Source organism: Diadema antillarum, unplaced genomic scaffold, assembly GCF_040938485.1.
Source record: "Diadema antillarum isolate AM-2024a unplaced genomic scaffold, OU_Dant_1.0 seq00000531_RagTag, whole genome shotgun sequence".
Taxonomy (NCBI): Eukaryota; Metazoa; Echinodermata; class Echinoidea; order Diadematoida; family Diadematidae; genus Diadema; species Diadema antillarum.
The window spans coordinates 1853131-1873190 of NW_027271482.1; the positions used below are offsets into that span (position 1 = coordinate 1853131).

Sequence of the window (20060 nt, forward strand, 5' to 3'; positions counted from 1 at the left end):
TGAAGACATATTAGGTGATTGACGAGATTTTGTACATGATTCGCTTTTGCTCGGGGAGCCAGTGTAATTCCTCAAGGAGAGGAGAGCGCATGGTCACGCTTCTTAACCAGAAAAAAAAAAAACAGTTTTGCATCTCGGTTTTGAGCACGTTGAAAAGCGCTGGACATTACTACATTACTTGAAGAAGTGCCAGATAGCATGAAGTTTGCGTAGTCTATTCTTGAGGTAATGAGAGCTCTCACAGCATGTTCACAAGCTCTCTGATCAAGGAAGGGCCTGATACGTGCAATATTTGAGAGATGGAAATGAAGCGAACTGCTTAGAGAAGAAACATTATGATTCACCTTCAGGGAGGAGTCCATTTCAACACCAAGGTTTCTAACCCAACTTGATGGATGAATGACGACAGTACCAACTGCCAGGGTGACATCGGATATCAAGGGATGGAACCGCGACTTCGGTTTTGTCACAGTTCAGTTTCAACAGATTACCCTCCATCCACAGCGGTAGATCCCTGACCACACGCAGATAATGTGGTAAGAGCAAGTTCAATTGCCTGACTGTTCTTCGGGTCTGCAGAGGTGCAATAGTTGCACATCATGAGCAGAGCTATGGTGCTGTATGCCCTCATGGTGTTTGATGATGTCAGCCATGGGTTGAGTATATAGACTGAAAAGTTGCGGGCCTAGAACAGATCCTTGAGGAACTCCGAGAGAGAGACATTGGTTCGGAAAGTTCACTTGCAACCTTCAACCTGAAGCTGTGGTCGGAGAGGTAAGAGGTGAAGCAAGATTTCACGCTCCCGGAGATGCCAAAGTGGCTTGTCAAACGAGTAAGCAGAATATCATGGTCGACACAGTCAAATGCAAATGTCTAAGAAGACGACGAAGATAACGAGCTTGGTGTCCAGTGCTCTAATGATGTCGTCTTGTACCTTCAAGAGAGCAGTCTCAGTACTATGCCAACGTCGATAGCTGACTGGTTCTCAACATAGAGATTGTTTGTATTCACGTTGTTCGAGATTTGAGACGAAGCAGCTTTCTCGATACAATTTGTATCTTCAAAAGAAATGAAAGACTGGAGACTGTTTTTGTAGTTTTTCAAGTTATCGCGATTGAGGTTAGGCTTCTTGAACAGTGGAGTTACCACAGCTTCCTTCAACGATGATGGAAAGACACCACTGCTTAGTGATGTGTCAACACTTGATGCAATGTACGGGTAGCCACGTAGGCACTGGATCCAGCAAACATGTCTTATTGGGGGCAGAGTGGATTAATTTGTACACCTCCTGGGCTGTGATAGCATCGAAATCTGCCAGCTTGAATATAGATGCATCCACAATTGATCTATTAAAACAGACGGCAGCATGAGGTACCTCGTTCCTTGGTCGGAGATTTACTCTTATCTTTTCAACTTTCTCAGCAAAAAATATGGCAAATCTGTCAGATAATGATGTAGCTGAAAAGTCAGCAGGTAGCTAGGCTTGCTGGTGACTGTTCAAGAGTGTGTTCAGAACACGAAACACGTTCCTCACATCTGCACCCTTTTCAACTGTTCTCTATAATACTTTGATTTCTCCTTGTGAATAAGGCAACAGACGGCATGAATCTGAGTGAGGTACTGATGGCGTCTCTCCGCCGTGTTCTCCAGCTTTCTCCAGCGTCTTTCGAGTTCGCCGTGAACGTCTCGCTTGGTGAATTTCATTGGTTGCAAGGGGGATGAGGGCAAAAACGATGAACACATCTTGGTGGACGGACAATGTTGGTTGAACACATCCAGAATGGTACTGTTGCAGAATGCAACCTGATTATTACCATCACCCTCGAAAGAAAAGTCATGACAGGCTTCTTTGATATCAGTGATGAAGGAACCCTTGTCTATAATTTAAAGTTTCGAAAGTTTCTGCGATGAGATGTCGCAGTATGTTGCTTAGGTTTGGCTGCATCAATAGTGCAGCCAATAATATAATGATCTGAGTAAAGTTTATCACAAGCTTGACAGTCTACCACAATCGAGTCATCCAGCTTGGAGATTACGAGGTCAAGAGTGTGGCACCACCCTCGAAAGGAAAGTCATGACAGGCTTCTTTGATGTCAGTGATGAAGGAACCCTTGTCTATAATTTAAAGTTTCGAAAGTTTCTGCGATGAGATGTCGCAGCATGTTGCTTAGGTTTGGCTGCATCAATAGTGCAGCCAATAATATAATGATCTGAGTAAAGTTTATCACAAGCTTGACAGTCTACCACAATCGAGTCATCCAGCTTGGAGATTACGAGGTCAAGAGTGTGGCACAATTCGTGTGTAGCGGTGGAGACGTGCTGCCGCAGACCTGCTTCCTCAATGATTTCCTAGAAACATGCGACATCAGGCTTACTAGGAGTATCTACATGCATGTTGAAATCACCAAGGATAAGAAGATTCCAGGAATGTGCAGTCAGCTCACAAACAAGTTCCTCAATTAAGTTCCTCAAACTCCTGAAGAAACAACTGTGTCTTAATCCATTCTTTGAGGAGGGTGGAGGTATGCAGATGACAACATAGCATATTAACCGTGAGGGATTGGTAACAACAGTTATTTCAAATGTATCGTGAGGAGACAAAATGTTGCTGTTGTTGGACAAGTTCAATGCAGTTTTGTATATGACTGCTATCCCACCATGAGGGTCATTCCCACCGCAGGCCACATTCAAGAATTTATAACCTGCTGGTGTACACCCACCATTGACAACCGGATCAACACTATGCAACCAGGTCTCCATAAGGAACAAGATATCCACATTGTTATCAATAACATGTTCAAGCAGGAGGTTAGTCTTGTTTCTCACAGAATTGCAGTTCCATAATTGCAGTTCGAAGAATTAATTCTTCAGTTCGGACGTCGGACGTCCTAGAGAGCTGACCATTTAAGTGATCATAATACAACGTACAGCTATTTTTGCCAAGTCCATTTCTTCATTTCCTTCACAAATGCTGTATATCATAGTGGTACTGTTACTTTTGACGAAAAAAACCAAACATTCCATGGAGAAAATGTCGACTTTGTGAGGAATACTTGCATGTTCAAGCGGATTCCAAGAGTGACCACTATGATTTGTGCCACCCCGTAGTCCCACCTGGTGCAGCGTACGTCCACTTCTCATCCTACACTTGAGCTATATACTACGAGCATTTTCCTATACGTTCCAAGGTTGATTATCTAGAGAAGGTACTGTATCATTGCCTTAATTTGACTCCTCATTGAATCATTCCCTCTCATGTTTGAAGTATGTGGTAAACATCGGTCGATCTCTCTGCGAAAGGTATCATCTTGGACATGTTGTGGTAACTGTCGGCGTGAAACATGATACTTGTGAATTACCGTGATTACCAAATTTGCAATGACGCAGAATGAAACCCACACATTTCACCATCTGTTATTTTGACTGACCCCCTGCTTATCTGATTATCTGCTTCTACATCATCATATCTTGAAATATTCTGCATTCTTCTTCCTGGAACATCGCCTAACATGGCTTCGACTAGATTCCAAGCCAACATAGAGGCTATCGCCGTACATGCCATGCAAGAGTACTTGCAAAGCGATGCATTCTTTGAAGCCTTTGAAAAGGCCCTTGAAAAGGGAATCAACAAACAATTGGGGAAATTTGCTGACCGATTAGCGAGTTTAGAGAAACGCAATGTGGAAATAATGACGAGGCTGGAGAAGAGTGAAAGTGCCACAATGGAGAACGAAGTCGCTATTCAGGCCAAGGCGAGTGAGATTGATCACCTGAATAGCCAGCTCGCTTCGCAGGCAGATACAATCCACAACCTCCAGCTATCCATCAACGAAATGGAACAATACTCTAGACGGAACTGCCTAAAGTTCTACGGTGTTCCTGAGGGCAACAATGAAAACACCGACGATCTCATGTGCAATTTGGTGACCCAGCGACTGAAGGTGCCTTTGTCTGTGACCGACTTGGACCGATATCACCGAATCGCTACGAGACACACTCAGCCTGGTGTCAAATCTACATCGTCCACCGCAAATGGCGCTAAACCTAGGGCACGTCCGCGTGTCATCATCGCCAAGTTCCACTCGTACAAAACACGAACGGCAGTGCTGCGCGCACGGAAGAAGCTTGCGGGCACAGGCATGGGGATCGACGAGGCCCTGTTGAACCCACAAATGTAAAAACGCCCACAAATGTAAAAATACATCGCCCACAAATGTAAAAATCGCCCACAAATGTTAAAAACCACCGCACACAAATGTAAAAAAATCCAACCACAAATGTAAAAACGACAGCGCCCACAAATGTAAAAAACGCCCACTAATGTAGTAAAAAATTCAAACATCAACCACATGTGTAAAAAGTTTTTACATTTGTGGTTGACGTATTTTTACTAAGTGGGCATTTATGTAGACCCTTATTTCGTGCGTCTTACCTGCTACTAGACGCGCGCTACTTAAAGGGGATGGCTAGTAACCGATCAGTGGGAATCACTGGGAATGCTGAGGGGTGATTGTTCCAATCCTTGTGGGATTAATTTAAGAGTACATTTTATATCTACTGTTGTGTGAAAATTATTTGCTTCAGAACGGTCTCATATTCAAGTAATGTGCAGATTAATGCCCCGTCACTGACCAGGCACGCTAAGCTGGAAACATTAAACTGCACATTACTAGAATATGAGACCATTCTGAAGCAAATAATTTTCACACAACAATAGATAAATAATGTACTCTTAAATGAATCCCACAAGGATTGGAAGAGTCATCCTCCAGCATTCCCACTGATTCCCACTGATCAGTTACTAGCCATCCCCTTTAATTCCATGTATTCCGTGTACTGTGACCTGTCGAAGCCGATCCGTTTTCAGTTACGAGCGACATACGGGGACTGGAGCTCTAAAACTAAGGCCTTGTCACATATCGTGTCTTGGGGAAGTGGGTTGACTTGCGGGGAGTTTTTTTTTCCTCTGGAGCTCCCCGCAGTGGTGTTGGCCCGCACTAGTACTCGGAGGCGTGTTTTTTTGTTAGACGGCACAGATTGGGGACCCTAAAACTCTATTGGGGACCCTAACCCCAACCCTAACCCTAACCCCAACCCTAACCCCTAACCCAACGTTTTTCCCATAGGTTTAATACGCGCCATGCCCCAATCTGTGCCGTCTTAAAAAAAACTCTACTACTCGGAGATGCGCACGCAAGTCTGATTTGCCAGTGTCGCCGGTCATCTGCGTGCATGTTGAGGGTCAGTTACTGCATGCCTCTCTGCTGGTTAGTTGAGAGTATAGGCCTATAGACATTCTGTATGACTTTCTGCCATTTCAAATTACTTCAGAGGGATTCCTTTGCAGATAAGTCAGTCCTCACCCGCCGCCCAGAAACAGAAACTTGCAGGAAAACATACATACACACACACACGCACACACACACACAAGCACACACACACACACACACACACACAAACAGACAGAAGACAAGCATGTTATCACAGTAGTACATGCAACGATACTCCATGGTAGGTCGGCATGCAAATAGCAGGTAAGTGGCACGCGTCTAGCAGGTAAAACGCATGCAAGTATGGACACCCGCAGAAATTGTACTGCTCGTATTCGCAACAAGCCCGCGTAACTTGCCCGGAGGCGCAGCTGCTCGCCGGAAAGGTGTGATACGTAGCACACCGTAACACACAGACAGACACACGCACACACATCTCCCCCTCCGAACTCTCCACTCCTACTATACCCACACACACGCACTCGTCTCCGTACACGTACACACTATTTTACAAGAAGTGCACTGCTATCCTAGAGAAGTGAGTCTACTTATATCAACGTACAAGGTGTACCTTATGAGTACTTGTCGTTTTGACATTTGTGGGCGACGTTTGAAATCATTTCTACATTAGTGGGCGTTTTCTACATTTGTGGGCGATGTTAAATTTTTACATTTGTGGTCGATTTTCTACAGTTGTGGGCGATGTATTTTTACATTTGTGGGCGTTTTTACATTTGTGGGCGTTTTTACATTTGTGGGTTCAACAGGCCCTCACGGCACAGAACCAGCAGCTACTATGGGACGCGAAAAAACACGCAAAAGTGAAGGAGGCTTGGGCCTCTGACGGGCGCATTGTCGTACTCTTGCCTGCCACAAATGGGAAGTCTGTAAAGAAGGTGATTAGGGGCAGGGACGAATTGGTCAAATTATGAATCAAATTAAAAAAGTACATGCCAAGTGATATATTGCGATTTGTCATTGGTAAATTTTTGATAGCTTTCTGTTTGTTTTGTCAAACTACATTGTGACAATTTGATATTTTTCCCCTCCTTATATGTACATGCTCTGTTATTGTTTTTTTCTCTGCTTCAGTATTTACAATTTTGATATATTGATCTTCGTTTGTTGTTGATGTTGTTTGTTCTTCTAACGTTTTGAGGTATTGTTTCTGTATGTCACACTCAGTAGATACATTACAATTTGATTTTTCTGGCCGTGATGAAACTACTACTGGTTATGTAGAAAATGATAATTCACTAAATAATTTACCTTTTTTTTGGCGTCAGTGATGAGGAGTTTGTAGATTTTGATAAGCACGCAGAAAAGAAAATGGATTATCTCAATCTGGGAAGCAGATTTCAGTTTAATGCATTTGATGGTGATGATAATTTGATTTAGGATGTAAGAACTGTAGATTATGTAACTGATGCTGAATTTAATCTTAAAGTAAATAAAGTAGATTTCAATTTGAGTTTTATACATATAAATGCACGAAGTTTATTATGCAATTTTGTTAAAGTCTGCGGTTTTCTTGCGTCCCTTGATTTTTCTTTTTCTATAATCGGCATATCCGAAACATGGATATCTCCTGGCATGCCGTTTTCTTTTGATATTGACGGGTATGATTTTATACATTCTGATAGGTCTTCAGGTAGAGGAGGGGGCGTTGCAATGTTCATCAGGAAAGATTTGAAGTACAGTCTGTAAACCAATGCAAGAATGTGAAGGGCTTGAATCTCTCTGTATTGAATTATTATCTGGAATTTGTAAGCATAGTATTGTTCAAGTTTTGTACCGTCAGCCGAAATGTAATGTGCAATCATTTATTGCTCATCTTGAAACATTTTTAAATCACGAATTTATTAAAGATAAAACTGTATTTATTATGGGAGATTTCAATATCAACATACTCAATGTGTATAATTCTTCGTATGTAAGTGATTTTGTTAATTTGTTGTTTTCAGCCGGCGTGTATCCCTTAGTAGATAAACCTACCCGTATTCAAGGGAACTCTGCTTCTCTTTATATAGATAATATATAATGACAAATGTTGTAAATAAATCTATACATTCCGGAATTCTTTTAACTGATATGACAGATCATTTCCCAATTTATAGCATAATATATCCCTCACATGGTAAAGATAGTGAAAAAGTAAAATTGTTCACATTTCGAGAGATTAACCCAACTAATATTTTGAAATTTAATAATGTTTTAAAGTCGATTGATTGGTCATTTGTATATAGTGAAAGTGATGCAAATAATGCATACAATGTTTTCCTTGAATTTTTTTGTGCGGAGTACGATAAATGTATTCCTAAGGTGAAAAAAAGTAAACGTAAATGTATTATAAAGAAACCATGGGTTACATTTGATATTTTGAAAGATATACGAAAGAAAAATAGGCTCTTTAAACAATATATGAAAAAACCCATCTGAAAAAAATAAAGTAACGTATCAAAAATGTCGTAATGAATTGAACTCGTGTTTATGTCGAGCGAAAAGATCTTATTATTATAAGAAGTTTTCATTTGTAAAGAATGATTTAAAAAAGACATGGTCTTTAATAAATGATGTACTTGGACGTAAACAGAGTAAGCAAACTCTATGTAATTCATTTAAGAGAGATGATAATATTATACATGATCCTGATATAATAGCAAATAATTTTAATGAATATTTTGTTGATATCGGTTTGAAAATAAATGAGAATTTTTCTGAAAATGAGTATGCTTTCACTGAATATATGAATACACCCATAAATGAAAATTTGTTTTTGAAACCTGTAACTAAAAAGGAAATCCTGGATGTATGTGCAGAAATGAAATCTGGGAAAAGTTCAGGATTTGATGATGTTGATGGTGAAGTAGCTAAAGGGGTAATCGATGTAATAATTGAACCATTAATGTATGTTTTTAACCAATCTTTTTCTAACGGTATTGTACCTGATAAGCTGAAAATAGCCAAAGTGATTCCTTTTTATAAAAAAATGATTCTCAAGTTTTTAGTAATTATCGACCCATTTCAATTTTACCTTGTTTTTCTAAAATCCTCGAAAGAGTAATGTATAATAGATTTTTATAAGTTTTTATTGTCCAAAAATGTTTTATATCCGAGTCAGTATGGTTTCCGAATTTTTTTTTCAACTGAAATGGCTATCACTGAAATACAAGACCGAATAATTAATGAAATAAATGTTAATAAAAGTGTAATTGGAATATTTATGGATCTTTCAAAGGCTTTTGATTCACTTTCTCATTTTATTTCATTAAAGAAATTAGAGTATTATGGTATTAGATGTATTTGTCTGAAGTGGTTTAAGTCTTATCTCTCTGGTAGAATGCAATATACTGTTTTTGATTCTGTTTCTTCTGATTTTAAAACGATTTGCACCGGGGTCCCACAGGGGTCGGTTTTAGGTCCTTTGCTTTTTTTTTGCTTTATATCAATGATATTGTTAATTCTTGCCCTGATTTTGAATTTATTTTGTATGCTGATGACACCAATATTCTTGCTTCACATAGTAATATAGATACTTTATATGATATTGTAAATAAAAATGTTCTTAAAATTGTGACTTGGTTTCAGTGCAATAAACTGTCATTAAATGTAGATAAAACTAATTATATGTTATTTCAAAAGAGGGGAAGTGTGCCATTCATAAATGACATAAAAATATATGCAAAGCCAATAACTCAATGTAAATCAGTTCAGTTTTTAGGTATTATTCTGGATGAAAATATTGACTGGCGTGAACACATAGAAAATGTATGCAGAAAAGTTGCGCAGTTTGTAGGTGTTTTATAGCGTTTGAAGTTTGAATTACCATCTTTTGTTTTATTTTCTCTTTACAATTCTTTTATATTACCTCATTTGTTGTATTGTAATGTCGTATGGGGAAACACTTTTAATTCCAGACTTGATAAGTTATTCAAATTACAAAAGAAAGCAATTCGTAATGTTACAAAATCTCCACATTTAGCTCACACCTCTCAGTTATTTAAACGATTGAATACACTTAAGCTGCTTGATATAAATAAACTTCAAATAACTTCTTTGATGCAACGTTTTCAGACAGATACACTCTCTCCTTACATCATGAACATGTTCACATTAAATTCAAATATACACACTTATAACACACGGAGCTGCAATAAAATTCATCAATGGAAATGTTCTAGTACGAAATTAAAACAAACTCTTCGTCATACAGGACCAGTTTTTTGGAATGCAATAAACCCAGATAATTAAATAAGCAACATAATAATTCACTTAAGAAGCAGTATAAAAGACATCTTTTGTCTTTTTATTGAAATTACATTGACGTATTTAGCAATCCGTCTTATGTTTATTTCTTGTTTTTGTTTTTGTTTTGTTTGTTTGATGTTCTTTTGTGTATCCTCTGTATAAAACTGATTTATGATTTCTGAAAATAACTTAGATTCCAATTCTACATGATTTGTAACAACGGTGTATGCGCGCCTACAGGCCTCATTGGCTTTTTATGTGTACACCATTTTCCATTTTACTTGTTGCCTGCTGTAATCTGTAACAATTTTTGACTGTAATTCTGATGTCGTTGTGGTTTCTTTTATATGTCATTGTTTTTTTATATTCATCTGTAACAGTGAATGCTTCATGTTGTTTTTATTGTGATTGAAATGGAAATAAACGAATTGAATTGAATTGAATTGAATAATTGAACATTCAGTTAACAATCATGTTCCCGAGACACATTCACAATGCTACTCAATTTTCTGCTATTGCCATTACGTACTTCATAGCTCCAAACCCTATCAGTGACATTCGATGCAGAGTATACATGAATCTGTCTCTGTTTTCGCATTCCACCACTATTGCCACGATGGTTCGGGTGCACGTCACGAGACCGATCGACAACCACGAGTCATACAGCCCACAAGTCATACAGCTCACAAGTCATACATCTAACGCAGCCCACTAGTTATATACAGCCCACGAGTTCGACACTGAGTAAATAAAGCCCATGAGTTCAACATCAAGTAAAATAAACCCACGAGTTATACAGCCCATGAGTTCGACACTACACACAAAAGGCTCAGCAGACCGACACTATGCAAACAAAGCCCACGAGACCTACAATTCGCTTAAAAGGCTCACGAGACTGACACTAGGCAAACAAAGCTCACGAGACCGACACTAGGCAAAAGAGGCTCACGAGACCGACACTGAGCAAAGAAGGCCCACAAGACCGACAGGATGAACAGCGCCACCTATAGACCAATTAATTGTATAGGGTGTCCAGATAATGGCATAGGGAAGATATGAGAGATGGAAAAGGAGAGTTGCTAGGGATCACCCCGTCAACTGCCCTCCCTCGCCCCCTGAACTGCTCAAGATTTTTAATTGTGTTTGCGTGTTTGAGTGTTTGTGAAAGAAAATAAACAAAATTCAATAAAAGTGCATGATATGTTTCAACATTAATTTCGAAAATGCCACCCCCCCCCCCCCCCGTTTCTCTTTCCGCAAAACATATACCGGTAAAAACCTGCTTGGGAAAAAAAATAAAATAAATTGATGTGCACATTCAGATAAACCAACTAGAATAATACACAGGAGTGAAATAAAGTTTATAAGAAAATATTTCACAAAATCGTCAATGTTGCAGTGCACAACTGCTCTACATGATATGGAAGAGGAGTAGTCATCTGCAAAGGTGCTGTTTTAGTACACATTTACAGAAAATTATATGATCGTCTATTAAGGTAGCTTTAAGGATTTGGAAAAAGAAGATACATCCATGAAAACAGCTATTCTAGTTCATGAAAATGTACCGTTTTCGGAAAGCCCCTGGGAGCAACTTTTTTTTTCACAGGGGTGCTTAACCCCTGACCCACCCGTTCGGTTGCCGGACCATTTTAGCAGCGTTTCAGTATATGGGGTGGGGGGGGGGGGGGGGAGATGCATAGGCCATACAAGCACTGTCGACAATTTCGGGGGGGGGGGGGGGGGGGGACATCGAAACCAGGATGAGAAAGCCCTGTACCACACAAGGAAACTTTTGCATTTTTAGTGAAATTCAACACACTTTTTTGTGGTAAATTTGGAAATTCTTCAATAAAAACAGAACGAAAAATGATTACTCGTCACTATGTTCATGGATGAAATGTTGAACAAGGTATCTGTTATCTCTTGATCCGTGTGTGGGTCTTCACTTTGTATATAAGTCCATGGAAGGGGACCTACAGGGGGAGGGTGTGGGAGGGGGTTTCCACACTAGAGAGATTTAGAATTTTTACACCTGAAATTCAGCGATCTGGTGCACACTTCTTTGATGAAATTTTTTTTTGAAAAGAATGAAAAAAAATCTTCACAGAAATGTGAATGACCATTAAATCGGGTTACAATCAACTCTTGTTCTGTGTGTGCGTCATTACTGTGAAATAACTGTGTGGAAGTTGATGAGGCGGGGATGGGAGGGGGCTACCATGCGACGGAGCTTTTGTTTGCATTTGTAGAATTTAATTACAACGATTTGATGCACACTCTTGGTGGAATATGCCCATATTTGTATCAGAACATTGTGTGTTTCTTCACTTTGTATAGGGGGACCTAAAGGGGGAGGGTGTGAGAGTGATATACTCCTCCCACACAAGGGAGACTTTGGATTTTCAGACCTGAAATTCAGCGATCTGGTGCACACTTTTGGTGAAATGTAAAAAAAAAGTATGAAAGATAAATATTCACAGAAATGTGAATGTCCATTAAATCGGGGTGTGATCAGCTCTTGTTCCGCGTGTGCGTCATCACTATGTAATAAATGTATGGAAGTTGATGAGGCGAGGATGGAAGGGGTAGCCAGGCCCTTCCACACGATTGAGCTTTTGCATTTTTTTGAATTGAAATACAATGATCTGATGCACACTCTTGGTGGAATATCCCCTAAAGTTGTATCAGAGTTCGTGTGTGTGGATCTTTACTTTGTATAAGTTCATGGAAGGAGACCTTAAGGGGGAGGGTGTGGGCCCGAGGGGGTATCCCCCCCCCAACACACACACACACACACACACACGAGGGAGATTTTGAAATTTCAGACCTGAAATTCAGCGATCTGGTGCACGTTTTTGGTGAAATTTTTTAAAAAGTATGAAAAATAATATTCACAAAAATATGAATGACCATTAAATCGGGGTATAATCAGCTCTTGTTCTGCGTGTGCATTATCAATGTGTAATAAATGTACTCTCTAAAAAAAAATCGAGTGAAAATATTCACTCTTGAAGGCGTGAATACAAAAAGAATACAAAAAGATCTTCGAGTGATCCCTGAGGTCACTCCAAAACGAGTGAAAATGAAAATTTTCACTCAAAATTCACTCCATTTCACTCTAAATTCACTCCTTCAAGAGTGAATATCTTCACTCGATTTTTTTTTTTTTTTTGGAGAATATGGAAGTTGAGGAGGCGGGGATGGGATGGGAGGGGTAACCCCCTCCCACACGACGGAGCTTTTGCATTTTTAGAATTGAAATACAATGTACAACGATCTGATGCAAAATCTAGGTGGAATATCCTGGAATTTGTAACAGACAAGTGTAGTAAGTCATCTATGAAGGGAGACCACGTGGGGGAAGGATGTGGGACATGTATCCCCCTCCTACCTGAGAGAGCTTATGCATCTTTATGGTTGCGATTCAAAGATGTGGAATTTCTAGAATTTCACACAATTGATTTAATATGTATATAATGTAATGTAATGTAATGTAGCCATAATCAATGCATTGAGTGGAGGCTAATACAGCAAGGGGGAGGGTTTTGGAAGGGCGTGTCCCCTAACCCCTCCCATTCGAGAGAGCCTATTGTCTCTACTCAATTAGAGTCATTTATGACAACGTGCGCGCGCACCTTGCAGAGGTTGCCCCACTGAGTGCTCTGAAATGCTGTCATTTTTGTGACTTACTTGGTTGTGTTTCACTAGTATTATACAGTGAAACCCCGTTATAACGAGTTCGGTTATAACGAGGAACCGCTTATAACGAGGTGATCGCGTCGGTCCCGTTTTCCTTTGCGTGTAAACCTATGGCAGAACGAATCGGTTATAACGAGTTCGGTTATAACGAGATTCCGGTTATAACGAGGACAATTTCGGTGCATCATGATAAAGAAAAACATAAGCAATTTGATCGGATATAACGAGGCTCCATTTCTTGACTAAATTGCCGCTTTCAAACACGCGACAAACGAAACACTGAAAACCGAATTCACGCTATCCACGTCTTTTTTACATTTGCAGAGAACTGTTCCTTCCATGTTTTCTCCTAAATCACGCGATAAGACACAGGAATGCCTTCCGATGTTCCTACTAAATCATTAATAATCATTCGATTTTCTTTTTCGCGAGATACGCGTGCGTGATATTAGGGAAGACCACAGCGCAATGAGAGAAAAAAAAAAAGATAACGCATTCAAAAACTTTCCATGTAGCGACACCTGTGGCCAAAAATGGACAATTGGAATGCGTGTACAACTCATCATTATATCCTTTCCATTGTTAGTTCCAACTTCCAGTTCTTTTGCTGGTTAGCAAATATGATTGTGGATGAGTAGAGCCTAAATAATGAAATCATCGCGATCCCGCCGGGTGACAGTAGCGTAAAAATAGTTGAATAACGCATGTTAACTTACTTAATCGGTGTTCAGAAAAAGAAACAAACGCATTTATTAATTTGAATAGATCGGGATTTGTTCATTATCATTTAACAAATGATAATTCAAATATGAGTGTGTATTGATTAAAGCCGAAATTATTAATGAAATCATAGCGATCTCGCCGGGGACAGTTTTTTAGCGTAAAAATAGTTGAATTATACGCATGTTACTATACTTAATCGGTGTTCGGAAAAAGAAAAAAAAAACGCATTCAACAGTTCAAGAATGTACAAAACGAGAAGAGATTTTCGAAAGAAAATAAAGAATGTAGTTTTAATCCCTTCAGACGCCACTATCATACATTGTATAAAATTATATATACCGCCGAAATGATTCATGAAATTATCGAATTCCCGCCTGGCACCAACAGCGTAAAATACCTCGCAAGTTAACGGTAAACAACGCATGTATGCTACTCTGAAATTATCACGATCTCACCTGGTAACAGTAGTTTAAAAATTAGTCGAATAACGCATGTTAACCTAAATCAGAAAAAGAAACAAACGCATTTATTAGTTTGAATAGATCCGGGTTTGTTCATTATCACGATTTTAACGCTGCATTTCACAATGAAGATTTTTCTTTCTTTCAGAATGGTGTATGAGGTATAAATTTGCGTAAAAAGGATCACAACGTAACCTGCCACATTCAATCCTGTCGCATATTTTTTAAGAACGGATGTACAAAAAGCGACGAGATTTTCAGAAGAAAGTAAAGAACGCATTTTTAATCCCATCGAGCGCATTTCACAATGAAGATTTTTCTTTCTTTCAGAATGGTCTATGGGGTATAGATTTGGGTAAAAAGGATCACAACGTAACCTTCCACATTCAATCCTGTCGCATATTTTTCAAGAACGGATGTACAAATCGGGAAGAGATTTTCGGAAGAAAATAAAGAACGCATTTTTAATCCCTTCGAGCGCAACAATCATATATATTGTACAAGATTACAGCCGAAATGATTCATGAAATCATCGCATTCCCGCTGGGCACCTACAGCGTAAAAATACCTGGCAAGTTACGTAAAAAGCGCCTGTATTTTACTCTATTTCCGCCAGTTTTAGAAAAAAAATTAACAAACACGAATTACAATGAAGAATTATCTTATTATTTCAACCCCTGCTTTTACGTCTATTCACAAATAATTTCCCTTTATTATCTCAGTACTAATGATCTATAATCGTGTAATAACAACGCAAAGGATGTTCTTATAGTTTCATTGACGGGTATATGATGTCGTGCTTATGTTTTTCTGTGTTTTTGATGCGTACGGTTATAACGAGGTACCGGTTATAACGAGGCAATATCGCCGGTCCCACGGACCTCGTTATAACGGGGTTTCACTGTATGACAGAACATTGTTTTATTATTCATGATTACACAGGACTTTTTTTGAGGACCATTATCATTGTGCCTGTACCCAGATTTTAAACCAACAGTCCTCACCTTCGCCTAGCCTCGTGACTTGGCTCGAGGGAATGTTCCCCATGTGGTATTACGGAACGCAAGCCACAATATGCACTGTCAAGACTGCACCTGCATGTTCTGTGTACGGACTAGACTCACACAACTGTGAAAACTGGGGAAACTGTGGCTCAACTAAAATTAATCCAATTTTTACCCTCCAAAAACGTGCTGTACGTTTAATTACCAATTCCCGTTACTTATCCCCATCCAATCCCCTATTTCGTCAACTAAAAACATTGGAAATTGAGGATCTTCACACCTTTCAAACTGCTGTTTTTATGTATAAATATACATTTAATTGTCTTCCAAAAATTTTTGACGGCTTCTTCACTCCAAATTCCACCGTTCATTCATATCCAACACGTCAGTCGTCCGATTACCATCTCGAAAACCCCAGAATCATTTTAGCTCAAAAATCATTAAAACATAATGGACCAGATATTTGGAATTCTTTACCCCCTAATATAAAACAATGTACGTTGTTGAACATTTTCAAACGAGAACTAAAAAACACCCTCATAATCCAGTATACTTCTGACACATAAATATTCATACCACCTGGTCAACAAACACCCTAAACAATGAGTTCATGGCCATATCTGAAGTAACATTCACCTCATCACACTGATACACAAAATAACACTCAACGTACAAACCAAGATTCATCCCAACACAATGCACACCACACTGCACCGCACGTCCTTCGCACAATTACTTCCCACTCAGTGAGTGGCAAGATTTTCTTTATGTATCTCTTTATTGTGCCCTTCGCACAATTACCCCCACTCAGTGAGTGGCAAGATTTTCTTTATGTATCTCTTTATTGTGCCCTTCGCACAATTACCCCCCCCCCCCCCCACTCTGTGAGTGGCAAAATTTTCTTTATGTATCTCCTTACCTGGTTACCTGGGGCCATCTTCCTCGTCAAGCTTAGCTTATGATGATGGTCCCCTGCATTTCATTTTTATCATTTCCTATTACTTCCTTTCATATATGATATTCGTTCTTGAAAAAAGAAAATGTATGTATGATCCAAACGTTACGAATATTAGATCTGTAAATGACGATGTAAGTATTTTGTTGATTTGTTGATTTGTATTGATTTTGAAATGCAGAAATAAAAACTGAACTGAACTGAACTGAACTGAACAACCATCGCATTACGTAAGTGACTTTTATACTTCGCCATCTTTGCTGTAGCCTGTCACGGTTAAAGAGTGGGTAGGCTCTACCTACCCTGCTACTACAGAGGATATGTATACAATGTACACTTGTTCGTCATCTCTCAACCAACAACCAGTTTTATTACAATCCTAGCTAAACTGGCTTTATTTGAGACTTCGTGCCTGCTCAAAATTTACAACTCACTGAACTCAGCACTGTGCCACTGGCACTGAGTTGAGCTTTGCCTGAACCCACCCACTTCAAGTATTACATCCGTAGAGTGTGATCTGTTGTGCCGCACTCACTGATGTTTCGAATTTGGCCCATCGTATCTTTTCTTCTGTTATCTGTTTGTGCACACACAAGTAATGAGAGCAACTTCAACACAAAATCAAAGTTACCGCAATGTCAGCTGAAACGTTTGAAATTTTTAGGGGCTCGCATAGAATACTATGCAAACACGAGAGCAACATTTCAACTGTCTCTTACCATCTATGGAGACATAGAACCAAATCCAGGACCTCAACGTCAAAACATCAGTCATCGTAGTCATACAGCTGCTTCTTATAATAATTGGCCGTCCGCAGACGATGTTTCGGCTAAGCATGGGTGGAATTCCACAACTTCCAGTCATCAGCTTCATGTGCATGAGTGCCTAGGACTCCATGCGTGTACCTCTTCGCCATATTTGCATTCAACACTCCCTCATCAATATTTCAACAGACAACGTGCCTCGCTGGTTTTAAGATGTCGCCAAACTCCACGCTTTCCTCAGCATTTGCCCAAAGTACAATATACAGTGTGGAAACGAATTCATGATCTAGGAATATCACGAAAAAGAAAGACCCACCGGGGAAGCAAAGGAAATGGAAGGAAAACAAATAAATTCAACAGAATCTGTACTACAGGTATTTCGCAAATGTCGATTGTCCAACCAATACCAGTGTTATTATCAAGAACACGTGTGATTTTTAGAAAGGAAAGATCAAGTTATGGAAAACAAAATCTAATTTTTATAAAACCGGTTTCACAGTTGAATAAAGAGGTAAGATATGATCTGCCAAATGATTATTTAGCAAATGTACGTTCTCTTAGAAACAAATTTGACGAGATAGCTGTTACTGTAGAAAAATATGATGTTCATACCCTGGTTTTGACAGAAACATGGCTTGATGAAAGTACACCGATTGAGTATTTTCCCCTTTCTGGTTTTATTTCCTTTTCTCAATCAGGTATGAACAAAAAGGGTGGTGGAGTCGCAGCATATATAGCTATAGAAATTATTTAGATTTATATACGACCTCCTCGTCTCCCTCGGTCAATTTCAAGTATTATTTTGCGTACAGTATATTTTCCTCCCAAAAACCCAAACTCTGAATTATATATTGATCATATTTTAACTAGTTTGGATTTTTTAGCTACAAAGTACCCAAATGCAGGCTTCGTTATAGCTGGAGATTTCAATGATTTGGATGTTACTCAAATACTTTTATTAGAGAATTTCAAGCAAGTTGTGAATAAGCCAAAAGAGGTCTGAATATTTTAGATAAGATTATCACTAATATCAGTCATGTTTATGATTCAGTTGAGATTTTATCACCCCTTGGGATGAGTGACCACAATTGTATTTTCTGGTGTTCCTTACACCAACAATATAAGTCTGAATATTCAGGTAATAGGAAGAAAAAAAGAATTGTTCGACCCTTAACTGATAGTGGTATTCGTGAGTTTGGCAGCTGGATAACACACATGGGCGTCACCAGGGGGGTGCATTGGGTGCGAACGCACCCCCCTTCAGATCTATTAAAAAAAAAAAAAAAATCAGTCTGCGAGCGACCTCAACGCCGGACGCTAAATAATGATTCTTTTCTATTTTTTTTTTAATTTTGTACCAGGGACACACACACACACACACACACACACACACAAATCGTCGGCAAAAACAATTCGCACCCCTGGTTCTGGTAGCACTGATTTTATACATATCTATTAGTATTCTACAGTGTTTACTATTTATCGACCGTACTGTATATCCGTACGATACGGAGCACTTATACACGCTTGCATGTATACGTGTGCTACTTACAAGTATGTAGGGTCTATGTACGTTACTTCTGACCAATTCATATTGTCAGCCCAAGAGCGAGCCTAAGCCTCATTAAAAAAAAAGAAAAAAAAAATGGAGGGGCAAGCACATCATTTTGCCCACCCCCCTCCATAATTCCAGAGACGAGAAGATTTTCTTATCTTTTTTTTTGACAGAAAAACAAAAAGTTACCCCCCTAAAAATATTGGAGGGTCAAGCATATTTTGATTTTGCCCCCCCCCCATAATTAATAATTCCCGAAATGAGAAGATTTTCTTGCTTTTGAAAGAAAACAAAAATGTTGCCTCCCATAAAAATATTGGACGGCAAGCGCACCATTTGCCCCACCCCACATAATCATAATTCCTGCGATGAAAAGATTTTCTTGCCTTTTTGTTAGAATTCAAGAAATCTGTCCAATTATTTCACCCAAAAGCAGTGGCGTAACTACGGAGGGAAGGGGGGGGGGGGGTGCGCCCCCTCCCAATCCGCTGGTAAAAAAAAAGACTTACCGAAATAGTAGTTCAAGTGTTAGTAAACTGCTTTTGAATGAAGGGGTGATCAAGAAATAAGATATTTTTCTATGATTTCTTTTAACCATAATCAAATAGTTATATAGTGTGAAACATTGTTCAAAAAGCCCGGACCCAACAAAAGATTGTGATTCAGCGTGATTCCTGGTTGGCATTCTGCAGATATAAGCAGGATGTGCGCAGTGTACTCAGTACATCCGTACTAAGAGTAAGAGTCGCTACAATGTTGCGCAATGTGATGTAGAATGTACACCTTTGTACCTTACGCTTCGTTATATCAAAGAAACATCATTGATTTTGCAGTGTTGCTTTACATACTAGTCTATATAAAAATGTCTTGCATTGCCAATAAAAAGACTTGACCTGGGCTAATTCCTAACTTTTCCATGTATATAATACACACACACAAACAAACACGCACAATTAGTTTAGGGGATGCTCTAAAGTGCAGATTTCGGACATCCTTTCCCCGCTTGGTCACTTCAACGCCACCTCGCTGGTCATACCTCCCCCAGTCATGAACATAAACCCACACCCTTGACTACCAGTGGCGGAGCCAGGGGGAGGGGCGCACCGGGCGTCCCCCCCTTTAATTTCCAAAGCGAAAAAAATAATAATATAGCTTCAAACGGCAGTTTTTGGTCAGTAAAATGTCAAAATTTTCAAGCTCGCTCGCTCCTCTCGCTCGCATTTAGTCGTAATGCCATTCTCCTGAAGTTGCTGCCAGTAATTGCCGGCAGTTGCGCCTGGTGCACCCCCGCCCCCTTAATTTCCAAAGCGAAAAAATATACACTGCAAAAAGTCCGGTGTTAAATAGTGAACACCGAGCTGGTGTTAAATTTTCGGTGCTC

At 39.4% G+C, this 20060-nt stretch overlaps 1 protein-coding gene across 2 annotated transcripts in view; it reads right to left on the reverse strand.

Moving 5' to 3' along the window:
- The window catches only part of LOC139734527 (trans-1,2-dihydrobenzene-1,2-diol dehydrogenase-like), a 136247-nt gene that overhangs the window by 82421 nt on the left and 33766 nt on the right, over positions 1-20060 (reverse strand). Inside the window, exon 1 of one of the 2 annotated variants that reach the window (XM_071645304.1) lies at positions 17080-18216. The exons of the other annotated variant lie outside the window; for it this stretch is intronic. Within the exon in view, the coding sequence (XP_071501405.1) occupies positions 17080-17239 (160 nt within the window). The 5' untranslated portion in view covers positions 17240-18216. Of the gene's footprint in view, positions 1-17079; positions 18217-20060 lie in introns of those variants that run through there. 2 annotated transcript variants of the gene reach the window in all.